Source organism: Nicotiana attenuata, unplaced genomic scaffold, assembly GCF_001879085.1.
Source record: "Nicotiana attenuata strain UT unplaced genomic scaffold, NIATTr2, whole genome shotgun sequence".
In the NCBI taxonomy this organism is placed as follows: domain Eukaryota; kingdom Viridiplantae; phylum Streptophyta; class Magnoliopsida; order Solanales; family Solanaceae; genus Nicotiana; species Nicotiana attenuata.
Window position 1 is genome coordinate 81,905 of NW_017673088.1, and position 13,961 is coordinate 95,865.

General features: G+C 33.5%; 1 protein-coding gene across 1 annotated transcript; it reads left to right on the top strand.

Annotated features, from left to right (window-relative positions):
* Positions 1–244: 244 nt before the first annotated feature.
* LOC109215416 (blue copper protein) lies at positions 245–4,039 on the top strand. The gene is made up of 2 exons (XM_019379482.1): positions 245–548; positions 3,263–4,039. Exons 1-2 carry the CDS (start codon positions 350–352, stop codon positions 3,763–3,765), a joined length of 702 nt encoding a protein of 233 aa, XP_019235027.1. The 5' UTR covers positions 245–349; the 3' UTR covers positions 3,766–4,039.
* Positions 4,040–13,961: the final 9,922 nt, after the last annotated feature.

The following is a 13,961-nucleotide window of genomic DNA, read 5'->3' on the forward strand; positions in this document are numbered from 1 at the left end:
CTAACAAAGGTGACTACATACTCAGGGATTCGAATCCGAGACATCTGGTTAAGGACGAAGAAGTACTTACCACTCCTTAACAGCCCTCGTTGATGATAGAACAAGACTTTAAACATAAATATGCTTCTATTGGAAAAATCAACACAATTAAAAAGAAAATACAGCTCAAATAAAAAGATAACCATTTTAGTAAATTTAAGAAAAGAACAAGGTCTTCTATATAATAACAAAACAAAAGGCTAGTGCCACTGTGCCAGCACTTTTCTTACTAATACATCTTTGCCTTTATTCTTCTTTCTTCTTCTACTACTGTTTCTTTTGAACAACAAAAAATTATTCCAAACGAAGAATGGAACAGAGTTTTAACAGTAAACTTCAATGGTTTCTTCTTCTAATTATTTTCTTCATTTCATTTTCAAGATCAGCTGATGCTTACAAGAATTACACAGTAGGTGATTCTTTGGGTTGGTTTGATAATCTTGAAAAACCTACTGTTAATTATGGAAAATGGGTTGCTGGTAAAAACTTCAGTCTTGGTGATTTTCTCAGTAAGTTTTCTTGATCAATCCCTTGTAAATTCTATAACATCTGTTAGGGTTATGGTTCAGTACTGCTTAAAGCAATTCTCCGTTAGATTTTAACTTATATATACTGATAGTATAAAAAACGATCACTGTGATTTAACATGTTGTAACTGAATGATTTGGTTAAAATTTCTTGACTGTATTTCTGACATGGTTGTTTATATGATAACTGTAAATTTTCTTCTTTCTCTGTTTGGTTTGGGGGGGGGGGGGGTGCGGTGGGGGTTCTTTTTTTGTTTTTTTTTTGGGTTTTTGGGTAACTCTGTAGCCAAAATTTCACGGTATAGCCAATTTTCGAACTGGTCAATCAAAAATAGCCAGCGTTTACCAAGTCAATGAAAAATAGCCACCGTTTTGCTGCAATAGAGACCGATCCAGCATAATATACTGGAGTTCGGTGCACTTGTGTATGAACTCCAGCGTATTATGCTGGACCGGTATACTTTGCTGGCTCCAGTATAATATACTGGAGACTGGAGCACTGGTGCTCCAAACTCCAGTATATTATACTGGACCATTATACTTGCTGGAACTCCAGTATATTATGCTGGAGTTCTAGTGTATTTATGCTGGAACTCCATCATATTATGTTGGAGTTCCAGCATACTGTCCTGGAACTCCAGTATAATATGCTGGAGTTCAAGTATACTTATGCTGGAACTCCAGCATAATATACTGGAGTATTTTCCGGGTTTTGAACAGTGTTTTCGCTCAGATTTATCTTTACATAAAAAGTGGGTAAATTTCGATTACTTTTGAAATTGGGCTATTTTTGAACGACCAGTTGTAAATCTGGCTATTTTTAAAAATCACCCAACTCTGTATCTAAATGTGTGATGAAACTAAAGTACATGGGCCGATAAAAAACGGTGCACAAAGTATTCCGCATTCACGCAATGTCAGAGAAAGGGCCACAATCTAAGGGGTGAGATGTAGACAGCCTAACCTAATGCAAGCATTAGTGGCTGCTGCTTTTACGGCTCGAACTCGTGACCTATAGATCATACGGAGATAACTTTATCGTTGCTCCAAAGCCTCCTTCAATCTTGATTGGAAATGGATTATGGATCTTGGGATTTTTGCTTCTGCTAGATATTACATATGCAAGAAATTTGTATCATGTATGTGAATAGATTTATATAGTTGGTTGATTGATATGCTGGCTGATTTTAGGTATGATTCTAGTACTACTCTCGGGGGAGCGGGCCAGAACTTGAGCTACTGGTTCGGTCGAACCCGATAATTTTTGCTCAAACTATGTACTTTATGCTATGAAATTTATTAAGTATGTGCAAACATTAAATTTAGAACACATACATTAACATTTAAGTCGTCGTTCTAAAATCCAAAACCTATAAGGTTAAAATCTTGGCTCAAACCTTTATACTCTCCTATGTATATAAAGAATGGTCAAAGAAATTATCAAAGGGTAAATGAATTAAAGCTATTGTACCAAGTGCATTAATCTTTGTACTTACTATTTTTGGAATTAGCAATCTCTCACTTGATTTTTGGTGACTTTTGGAATTTCATAATCATAAATAGCTGTATTTGTTAGCATTGTTTTAACGCAAATGAGCTAAGGCTATGCTGTTTTGATAAGTTAGTTGTCGAAGTGTGTGTTATGATAAGGTATTGTACAAGTAACATGTTAGTAGTGACCATATCCATATGCTTGCACATGTTCCGAAAATGAAGCCATTTCATCATTCTATGTCATAACCCCCCCCCCCCCCCCTATTTTTTATGTGGGTTTTCGAGTAGCGTACGCGCACCTCAATTATTTTATCTCGTACATAATACATTCTAGTAGCACAGTTACTAGTCAGTGTCATATGTTCCTAGTCAGTGGCAAAGCCAGAAATTTTCCCAAGGATGTTCAAAGAAGTAAAAAAATCTGCCAAAAGGTATTTAATATATGTTATATACCTCTAAAACCTTATATTTTACTTATATACGCAAGTGTAACTTTTCGACGAAAAGTGGTCAATTGACCACCCTTACCAGAGTGTAGCTTCGCCCCTGTTCCTAGTAGGCAATGGCGGAGCAATTAGCACACTTTCGCCAAAAATTATACTGTTTAGCCAGATAAAATTATTAATTTTATGCATATACATTCAAACCTCTCTATATAGCGGCCATTCTTTATAATGACATTTCACTATAATGGCCAAGTTTATTTTGGAACCGATTTTCATGTTAGTCTTATTATTACATGTTCTCTATAACAACATTTGCTATAGCAACCAAATCGGAACAAATGACGATGTTATAGAGAGGTTGATTGTACATACTATATGTTAAATTCCCTTGATTTTTCATATATTTGCTATATGTTAAATTCCCTTGATTTTTCATATATTTGCTTCTTCATATTTTGACTGCTCATAATAAAAATCTTGTCTCTAGCCAGGGACGAAGCTACATGTCTTAAAAGGTGGTCAACTGACCATCATTTGTCTGTGTATATAAGTAAAATATTAGATTACCGAGGCATATTACATATATGGAATACTCTTTGTCGAAGATTAATTCTTTTCACTTCTTTCAAGTTTAAACACCCTTGAGGAAATTCCTAACTTCGCCATTGGCTCTAGCGTTGTATATCATCGTATGCTTTTGAATATCATAATTAAAAGATTTCTTCTTCTAATTCTTTTTTTTTTAAAATCATGCAGTTTTTAACACAGACAACAACCATTCAGTCATTCAAACCTACAACTTTACCACATACACAAGTTGTGACTACGACAATGCCCTAAACAATGATACTATACAATGGTCATCAACAGATCCATCATCAACTGCAGTTTATCCCGTTTCAATTGCAGTACCACTTCTAAAAGTTGGAACTACATATTTTTTCTCTGGCGATTACGACGGCGAACAATGCGAAAACGGTCAGAATTTTAAAATAAACGTGACACATGGTCAAGGACTGCCTCGGAGCCTCAGGGATCCGTCTGACGACGATTCAGAGGCTCCGATGAGTCCGATTTCTGGCGACGATGAATCGGTGCCGGATACAATTGTTCCTGCTTCTTTTGATCATCCACATGAAGTGAGTGATGATAATCCTGAACCTTCAAATTCTGTTTCACTATCAATATTTTCTAAGTTTTTTGGTACTAAATTAAATTGGATATTTGTTGTGGTTGGTTTAGCTTTTAGTATTTGTTGATTATAGGAATTTTAATTTTTTTTTTTTGTGTTGTATTTACCCTTCAATTTATACCTATAGTACATAGAGTAGCATATTGGAGGCTTTGGTTTTATACTATTGATTGTATAATATCACCGTTTATTTCTTTCAATTGTTAGCTCTTTGTTCTTTCTCTCTTTTTTTCTTTTTTTCAATTTACTACATTTTGGAGTTTTTTGGTTTGTGACAAAATTGTGAATGTATTCTAATTCAAAGATTATTTATATAGTGAATAATATGTATGAATTTGTTACATAGTGAATAATAATGTAGAAATGTTATATGGGGACTGTTTGTTAATACATATACTCTTATATTCTATCTCGTATAAAATAATCACACATTTCTGCATAATTAATGCAAGTTGTTTATCTTGAAAATGGTAACTACAATTATATTTAATTTTGTGGTTCTAAAAATACGTGATTTATTTTAATACTAGTTGTTAAGCAATAGTTGCTAGGTATAAGTAAAGAGAATAAGATATGCAAAACCAATGGGGTCACAAAGCTGGGCCTCGAGCTGGCTGAAGCAGGACCTCGAGGTATAGACGGAGCTAATAACGATGAACTATTGATAAAGAATCAGTGGTAATGAGGGCCTCAAAGATGGCCTTTTACGATTAATAATGAGCAATAAATGAACAATGAATGAACAATGTAAGAATAAGCAATAAATGTGAAGAACAGTTATTCTAGCAAAGAGAGCCGAGAATGTTGTATGTTATTCAATAAGTTATCCTCCTTACACAATGACAAGGGTCCCCCTTATATAGGAGGGGTGAAACCCAATGTAGTACATGTCTAATAAATAAAGAATAAAAGCTACTAGTACAGCTGTGCAACGGCTCAGTGCGGATTTGTACTATTCTTGCAGACTCTGTCAGTCCTTATCGTGTGCCCTCGGCGGTTTTCCGCCTTTCCATGTCGATCACCGGCCCGTGCCGCTCTGAGATCGACCTTCGATGTGCCCCCTCGAGGGAAGCACCTCGGGATCCGCCTTCAAATTCCACTTGGAGCTCCTCGAAGTCGGGCGTTGGAGTGCCACAGTAGCCCTAAAGTCGAACTCTCCGATTTTGGTCGTATACACAAGTGTTAGCGACATGGAATTTAATAAGGCCAATGGGTGATTTTTTTTCTTGTACAACTAATCAAATATTGGAACTTATACGAAATTTTAGTAGAAATGATACCAGGTAATTACTTTAAAGGGTTGCTATTTAGGAATTAGCCAGTGTGTCCTGATTTTTAGTTTTTCAGTTTAATTTTTCAGGACAAAAATGTCGTGAATTGTCCTAAAATTAAGATTTTTAGTTTAAAATTTCAGGTCAAAATAAATACTGGCTAATCTCTAAATAGCATCTTTAAAATGGCTATATCTGCACTTGCCCTGAAATTTTATGTGACAATTATTTTGGCTAATAAGGTAAAACACGACCCCTTGTAATTTAACAGAGAGAAAAAAAAGGAATACAGAAAGAATTCTTACATAGTTTTATTTTGGTTCTTGGCCCTTTCTTTTTTGTGGTATAATATTTATAGTTTATTTACCACATTTGAGAAGTGAAGTTAGATAATTATTGATAATTGGTTCAATGATTGCCAAAATAGTCAAAGGAGAACAAATGCATGTGAAAAGGTTGGGTAATTAGTCCCACCTGAATAATTGGTTCAATAATTGCCAAACTAATTTATCTTGGCTTTTTGTTGGAACAATTTTATTGATTAAATAACGACCTTAGTTTAAAAAGATGAAAAATAGAAAAATATTCAGTTTTTAAAGTATGATGGTCAAAGCATACTATTCTTAAATTTTGTGTAAATAATTCTTATTCCCAATCAACTAACTGTATGAAGAAATAAAAAGTCATTTTCGTTAAACTTAGTAATTGTTGAATGTGACACAGTGAATCAAATTTATTGTTCTCATTTTGTGTTAGCATAGTGAAGATGAACCAAAATTGTGGTACTTATAATCTAGCAAAAAAATGAAGCAAGAATGAAAATATTGTTCAAGATTCAAATTCGAGTTTAAAAACAAAAGGAATTTTGTTCAGGACACTGCGGCCTCATTTTGTTTGCACTTAATAAAGGTCTGAATCTTAATCATTCAGATTTCAGACATTAAGTGCGTTTGTTTTTAAAGTTTGAATCTTAATTATTCAGATCTTAATCATTAAGTGTATTTATTTTTTTTACTTCACAACCACTTAATGGGTCTGAATAGGTCTGCTTGATTAGGATCCATAACAGAGACTTAATTTCATTAAGATGCTATCACATATTCATTATTAACTACCGTCACCGCCTACCATTATCAACTACCACCATGCCACCACCACCACTATACTCAACCACCACCACCACCACCACCATACTCAACCACCACCACCACCACCACGCCACCATCATCCTCAATCATAGCCGCCACCATTATCGACCATCACCATCCACCATCCCTACCACCATCATTCTCACCCACAGTCAACACTTATCCACTTCAACTACCACAACCAACCACCCCATCACCATTAACAACCATAGCCGGCACCGCCCATCATTATGACCTACCACCACCTTCCTCAATCACAAACCACCACCCGCCATTATTAACTATCATCACCCACCACCACCATCCTCAATCATAATCGCCACCACTACCAATCACTACTAGCTACTAGCATGAACCACTATCATCAACCAAAACTACCACCAACCAAAGCCTCTAAACCCGTTAGCCATCACCACCACAACTATCATAATTTAAAAAATTATATATTTTATTGATAGAATATTAGATTAGTTAGTATTTCATTTGAATTTTATGTTTATTATTTTTCAAATAAAGATAAATTTTATGCATTCAGATGTTAAAAATCAAATAGTCTTAATTTTTAGTATTCAGATCTTAATACACATCTCCATATATTCAGATGTGTATTCAGATTCAGATGTCTTAATCTTAATACACATCTTGATATTCAAATGTGTATTCAGATTCAGACGTCTTAATCTTAAAAAAAAAACAAATGAGGCTTGCGTGAGTTCAAGTTCAACGAAGTCGTGCATGTGATCATATCGGAAATAAATTGAAGTTTTTTGTGAAATTTTAAATAAGTTAAAAATATATTTTTATTGTGTTGGAATCAAATGCATCTGAATAGAGCGAAATGAATACAGACGACTAATGTAGCACACTAGTTTGGGATTGTAGCAACAACCAACAAGTTTGGGATTGAAGCTTAGTTGACTCATAGCATGTTTGACCAAGATTTTAAAATCTGTCTTTTTTTAAAAGTGTTTTATGTGAGAAGCTGTTTGTGCTTGGCTAATTAATTTAAAAATCACCTCTAGGCAAGAATTAGTATTTGTCCAATCGTTTAAAGAAAATTTCCAAGTGTATTTTCTCGAAAAAGCTTTTTAAAAAAGTGCTTTTGGGGAGAAGCTACTTTTTTCCGCATCTCCAAAACCACTTATGCTTCTACTAAAAAATATTTTTTTTCTTTTAAAAGCTTGGTCAAACACTTCAACTTTGAAAAAAATATTTTTTTCTAAGAAAGTGCTTTTTGACTTTGGAGAAGCTTGGCCAAACAAGCTATAAACTGAATTAGAAGAACGACAAAAACTTTTTGGGATATTTACATAAAGCCGGATGGATTCGTTGTTTACTTTTCCTAGTCGGTATACACTTATTATATGTTGATTATAAATAATTATACATGTATTATACATATATTATTTATTTATCGTTTTTATTTAGTTTAATCAATTTAATGGACGACTATTTAGGATAAATCTTTAATCTTTTTATTGTAAATGATTATAGCCCAAAACAAGAGGCTAGGAAGACTTACAAGCCCAATAGAAGACGCATTGGGCTTTCATTATTCCATGAGCCCCCTCCCCGCGAGGAGGGGTTACACTGACCTATTTTGATAGATTTCTTAAGTGGGAAAATCTCACTTTATACCCATTAAATTCAAATAATTTACTCTTTTATTACCCAAGTCCAAAAGATTTACTTTTCTTACCTATACAGCCTAAACTATTTAGAGAAATTTTCATAAAGCACTATCTTTTAGTGGTAATTAGCTATCTATTGATACCATTTGCTATATTACGGATTGTAGATACGTTTTCTGTTGTTATTAGATGTATTAGATGTATTTAAGCTACTGTATTCATGAATACAGTAGCAAAAATAGGCGTGAATTAGGGAAGTACAATTAATCAGTTGTTGTATTCGAGTGTATTCGACTGTATTCATGGCGTGAAACATGGGATTACAGCTGGACAGATTATTGTATTCGACTGTATTCACGGCGTGAAACAGGGGAATACACTATTTTTAAACGGAAAGTGAATCAATTAACATAATAGACTCCTAATATAACTCAACAAACTCAATTATAACACACAAATTTTGTATTTTCAGTTATAAAAAAGATTCTCAACCGAAAAATACCTCAAAAACATAGAAATCTTCAGATAAATTATATAATACATATGAATACATAAATTATATTAATTAAAAAAAAATATGAATACATTCATGGCATATAGCGAGACAGTGAATGCAATGAAATACATAGAATACAGCGGGATACATTGAAATATAATAAAAAAAAAAAGACAGTGAATACAATGAAATACATGGAATACAACGAGATATATTGAACTACAATGGAAAAAAAGACAATGAATACAATGAAATACATGAAAATACAGCGTGATACGTTGAAAATACATTGAAATATATGTAGAAATCCTCATTGATCTTCGGGTACGCTTCCAAATTCCGTATTTTACTGATGAGACTATCCATATTTTGAGATCCTTACACTTTAATTTCTCTACAAATTATTAAAATATATACGGAAATTCAACCAAAATAGTGGATTTGAGTTTTTCTTAAACGCCTTGTCGATGAAAGATGGATCGCCGATTGTTGATTTTACGAATCACGCGTTTCAGCGAATTTCGACATAGAATTGGCGAGTTTTGCTCTTCGTCCTCGTCCTAATCCTCCTCTGATTTTGTGAATCTGAGAGGCTTTTGCTCTTCGTCCTAATCCTCCTCTGATTTTGTGAATCTGAGAGGTTTTGTTATTATGAGGAAAAGGACAGAGAACATTCGCCGGAGAAGTGCGTCATCGATGGGGGAAGAGAATGGCATGTATCAAAGTAGAAAGAGAAAGAAAATAGTGTAACTGAATAGCGTATTAGTGGCTTAGGGGTAGAGGTAACCAAAATTAGATATTTTACTATAACATTAAAGATATCTATAGATATATTTTTAAAATGTAGTTATTTAAATAATAAGGTGTTAACCTTGCTATAGAGTAAAAATTCCTTAGTTGGCTATTACACTACCGCTGTTCATCAGTGACATCAAATTGAGTTCATATCAAAATGCTTGAAACAGAAAGCTTTGGACAGCAAATGCCACTCTGCAAATGAAATCCGGTACTCCCAGCGATTCATGCGAGAACTCATCTAGCACCTAACAACCTTCACACTGATGTAATGGAAGTTACCAAAAAAATGATTTTTACATATGAAGAAAAACACCATAAGAAAAAGCCATCTATGTACATCATTGTCCTTAATAGGATACTTTTTCTACAACGTGTAAATGACATAAATACATTGTCTAGTAGAATCCTTTTCAAAAGTAAATAAAATATTTGTATCTTCGAACACATCTTGTTTCATTATTTCACCTGAGTTGGAGCTATAGTCTCCAACTTGGTAGCCAACCTCAGCTATTCTAAAAATGACACCACTGGAAGGTGTTTTAAAGTACCTTCAAAGCCAAGTTAAACACCAATCAACCAAAAAGTTCAAAGTGAAAAGAGTACATAGAAATTGGAGAACCACAAAGTAAATGTAACAGGCAGAGCCTCATATATTTAACATGTCTATGCATTATGCAAGCCAGTAATCAAATCTAATGAAAAAAATAAATAGTTTAGAGAAGGACNATGGGGGAAGAGAATGGCATGTATCAAAGTAGAAAGAGAAAGAAAATAGTGTAACTGAATAGCGTATTTAGTGGCTTAGGGGTAGGAGGTAACCAAAATTAGATATTTTGCTATAAACATTAAAAGGTATCTATAGAATATAATTTTTTTTAAGTGGTATTTATTTAAAATAAATAAGGTGTTAACCTTTGCTATAGGAGGTAAAAATTCCAACTATTTACCCTCCTACCCAATCCCTTTTCAATTTTCCTAAACAAGCAGAGTCTCACACCCCAACATTCATTTTCCCTTTCAAAAAACACTTATAGCTTGATCTTTGTAGTGGGTGATGAAAATCCAGTACAAAACCATGCATTTACCATTTTTTTAGAATTTTTCGTATAAATTTTAAAAGACAAATTTTCATATTATTGTACATGAGTTTCACTCCAAAAGTGTCTTTCTATATTAGTATTTTTTTTTTGTGTACTTATTTGTATTTCTGAACCCATGTGTTGTTGTGGTTATATATATATTAAGTTTTCCAGATCTAATTTTTGTGTGTACGAAGACCCACCATTGTTGAGCTTGAAGCTCCTGAATTTGAAATTTATTTTGAAGATTTATTATTTGATTCGATGTGGGTGCTATTTATAGTACCTTCAAGTAAGCTTTCCAGATGTGAAATTTTATGTGTATTTGAATATCTACCATTGTTGGGCTTGAAGCTCTTGAATTTAAACTTTTTATTTTAAAGATTTCTTGTTTGATTCAAAGTGAGTGTTATTAAATATTGCTTATAGTACCTTCTGAAAGTTCATACTGAAATTTGATCGTATTTGGAGCTGATTTGAGGTGATTGGGATTGAATTTTTCTGATGAAAATCTAAGAAGAACATAGTTACCCAACGGTATATCGATACGGTATACAATATGTTATAGGAGTATGTAACTATACAACAGTATACTATTATAGTATACAATATACTGCAACGGTATACTGTAATGATTGAAGAAGAACACAGTTACCTAACAGGATACCACTATGGTATACAATATATTCTAGGAGTATATAACTATACTGCAATAGTATACTATTATAGTATACAATATACTGTAATGGTATACCGTAATAATATGTAGTATACTATAACAATATGTTGTAATAGTATACGATATACCATAATAGTATACTTTGACTACTATTTGTTGAATCATTTAGGTGCAAAGCTAAAAGTATGGTTATAATAGCATTATATTGTTATAGTATACAATATAATATAACAGTATACCGTAATAAATAAGTCATTTTTTTATTTTTTTATTTTATTTTTCCAACTAGCTCCTTGCAAATATTTTCTTAAATGAATTTCTTATGGAGTTCCATCAAAATAATATTGATTGTATATGAAGTAGTTGTCGGAAGACGTAAAATTATAATATGAAAAAAAAAAGAAATTAAAAAAAGTTCAATGAAATTAGAAAAGGAACGTGAAATAAAATAATAAACTAAAAAGAAAGAAAAAAAAAAAGAAACGAGCCAAATTGAGTATAAAACCAGATTATTGAATAAAAAAATTAAAGAATAATATTATTCTGAGAAAAAAAAATATGAACAGAAAAAAAAATAATTACCCACAAAAGTTGCAATGGGTAGGAAGGGTAATTAGTTTGGTGGATAGAAAAACTAATGGGTGGTAAGGGTAGTTAGTTTAGTTTTTGTGGGTAAAACTATAAAATTCCCCAAGTCTTAGAAATTTTAGTAAGTACTGTTTGGAAAATGTACTATATTTTGTTTAAAACCATTCTTTTTTCTGGTAATAACTGTGAAAAATTACCATTAACAATCAAACACTTACAACTAAAGAGCACCAACACACCATGTCCGTCTTCCATGAAAAGTAACATGATTAAATAGGCCTCCAACAAAACCAGCAACTAGTTACATAATTTGTGAATAAAAAAACTACATTTACGTGCTTTCCTAGACTCTTGTAAAAACTCTATTCTTTCAATGATCTCTTTCTTTACCTGTGTCACTACAAAATTGGTATTTACATATTCAATTCTGAATAATTTCCAGTTTCTTGCTCTCCAGGTGTGCTATATTGTAGCACCCCACACTGCTGCTGCTTAAGCCAATTACAATCAACAAAAATATCACGTCCCAAACTACCCCCTAGACGTGATCGGCACCCAGCTAACACCACGTGCCAGGCGAACCCCTTCCTCTAACGTTTAACCATTTACACAAACACTGAGAGAAAACGTGCAGGCCTAAAGTATTATTAATAATTAAATAGGAAATAATTATCGCCCAATAGCTTAGTCAGTTGATAGAAAAACCAACAATCACTCAAATAATAAAACTCTAGCCCAAATACCACACTAAGATCATGGAGCATCTAACAAAGTAACATGAGTTTTATTGACGGGTATGCAAACCCCAAAGAAAAAGGAAATAACTAACACGAGATAGGTAAGTCTGAAACAAAAGCCTCCACGAACAATGCGGTGGCTCACCTCAGCAATAGGATCCACTCGATCAACTCGTCAGCCACTAGCTCTATCTCCCGCAATGGTATCTGCATAGAGATGCAAGTAAGGAGTGAGTTATACGTAAATATAACCCAGTAAGATCCTCGACCCACCACTTTAAATAACTCTGGAACAAATGTTAGAAAATACAAACACACCACAACACGAATGATATAGTAAATATGACAATTATACAATAACTCAATCTATGTGTATCAACAAAGCTATTAAATATTAACCAACAAGAGTACCCCTAAGGACTTATCATAATTGTAGTGAAAGAAATTTACCAACACACCTACGAGTCCACAACGACACCACAATGCCTCAAATATGTAACAGAGCATACACAATGCTCGGGTGATGTACAAAGGCATACACAATGCCCCAACATCATGGCGCATAGCCGTATCAAACTCAACATCATGGCGCACAGCCGTATCAAACTCAACATCATGGTGCACAGCCATATCAAACTCAACATCATGGCGCCCAGCCGTATTAAACTCAACACCATGGCTCACAGCCATATCAAACTCAACACCATGGCTCACAGCCATATCAAACTCAACATCATGGCGCACAACCATATCAAACTCAACATCATGGCGCACAGCCGTATCAAACTCAACACCATGGCTCACAGCCTAATCAAACTATCAAACGACTTATAAAATAATATATATATATATATATATATTTTTTTTTTTTGTATTTTTCATAAAATAATATATTTGCGGCTGGTCTAAGACCACCGATTCTGCCAAGCGCACGCTTGTCCCAACACATGGACCAGGCAGAGAAAATATATTTTTAAAATGAATTTTTAGAAAAGCAAGCATCAAAGCTTAAAGTCTCACTTACCTCGCTAGTAGGAAGTTTCCCAACCTTGCAACATCTAGAACACCAACCAAACGGCCTCCAATGACCTCAATCTATCCAAATGACACGTCCTAATTAGTCTAGGTGAATAATTTTCATAATCTTAGGACGAGTTAAAATCAAAGTCAACCTCTATCCCATTAACAAAAACTAGTACACAAAATTGTCAACCAAAATAGCCAAATCAGTAGCTTCTGAAATAACTCAACAATTCCGAAATACTACTTACGCTGGGAATCCACCACTATCTTAATATACAATTTCACATGTCATCCTCATTACACCATCATGTGCCTTCTTCACTATTAACCACTTAGTTGTTAATCATTTTGTGTTTTACATATAGAAGTCCCTTTCCAGAATATTTCCATTTAATGTACACCACATCAACATTATTTTTCCATGGCAAGATTTTACTTCCACCAATCATTAGCTTATTATTACTATCAATCATGATATCATGATTCCTATATTTCCATTCTTAAAAATAGTACTCCCTCCGGTCCAAAATAAGTGATTTTTTAGCCTTTTTGTTGTGGTCCAAAATAAGTGATTTTTTCAGATTTCAAGAATGAATTAATTATTTTTTTTCCTACATTGTCCTTGGAGTAAATAGTGTTGGAATGTGTGTTAGGAGTGTTTATGTGAGATAGTAAAGGTTAATATGGTCAATTCTATTACTAATTAATGCTAAAAGGTGGATTTCTTAATGTGTGTGAAAACATCCAAAAAATCACTTATTTTGGACCGGAGGGAGTAGTAAGGATTTCAAGGTAGCAGTAGCTTCATATTGT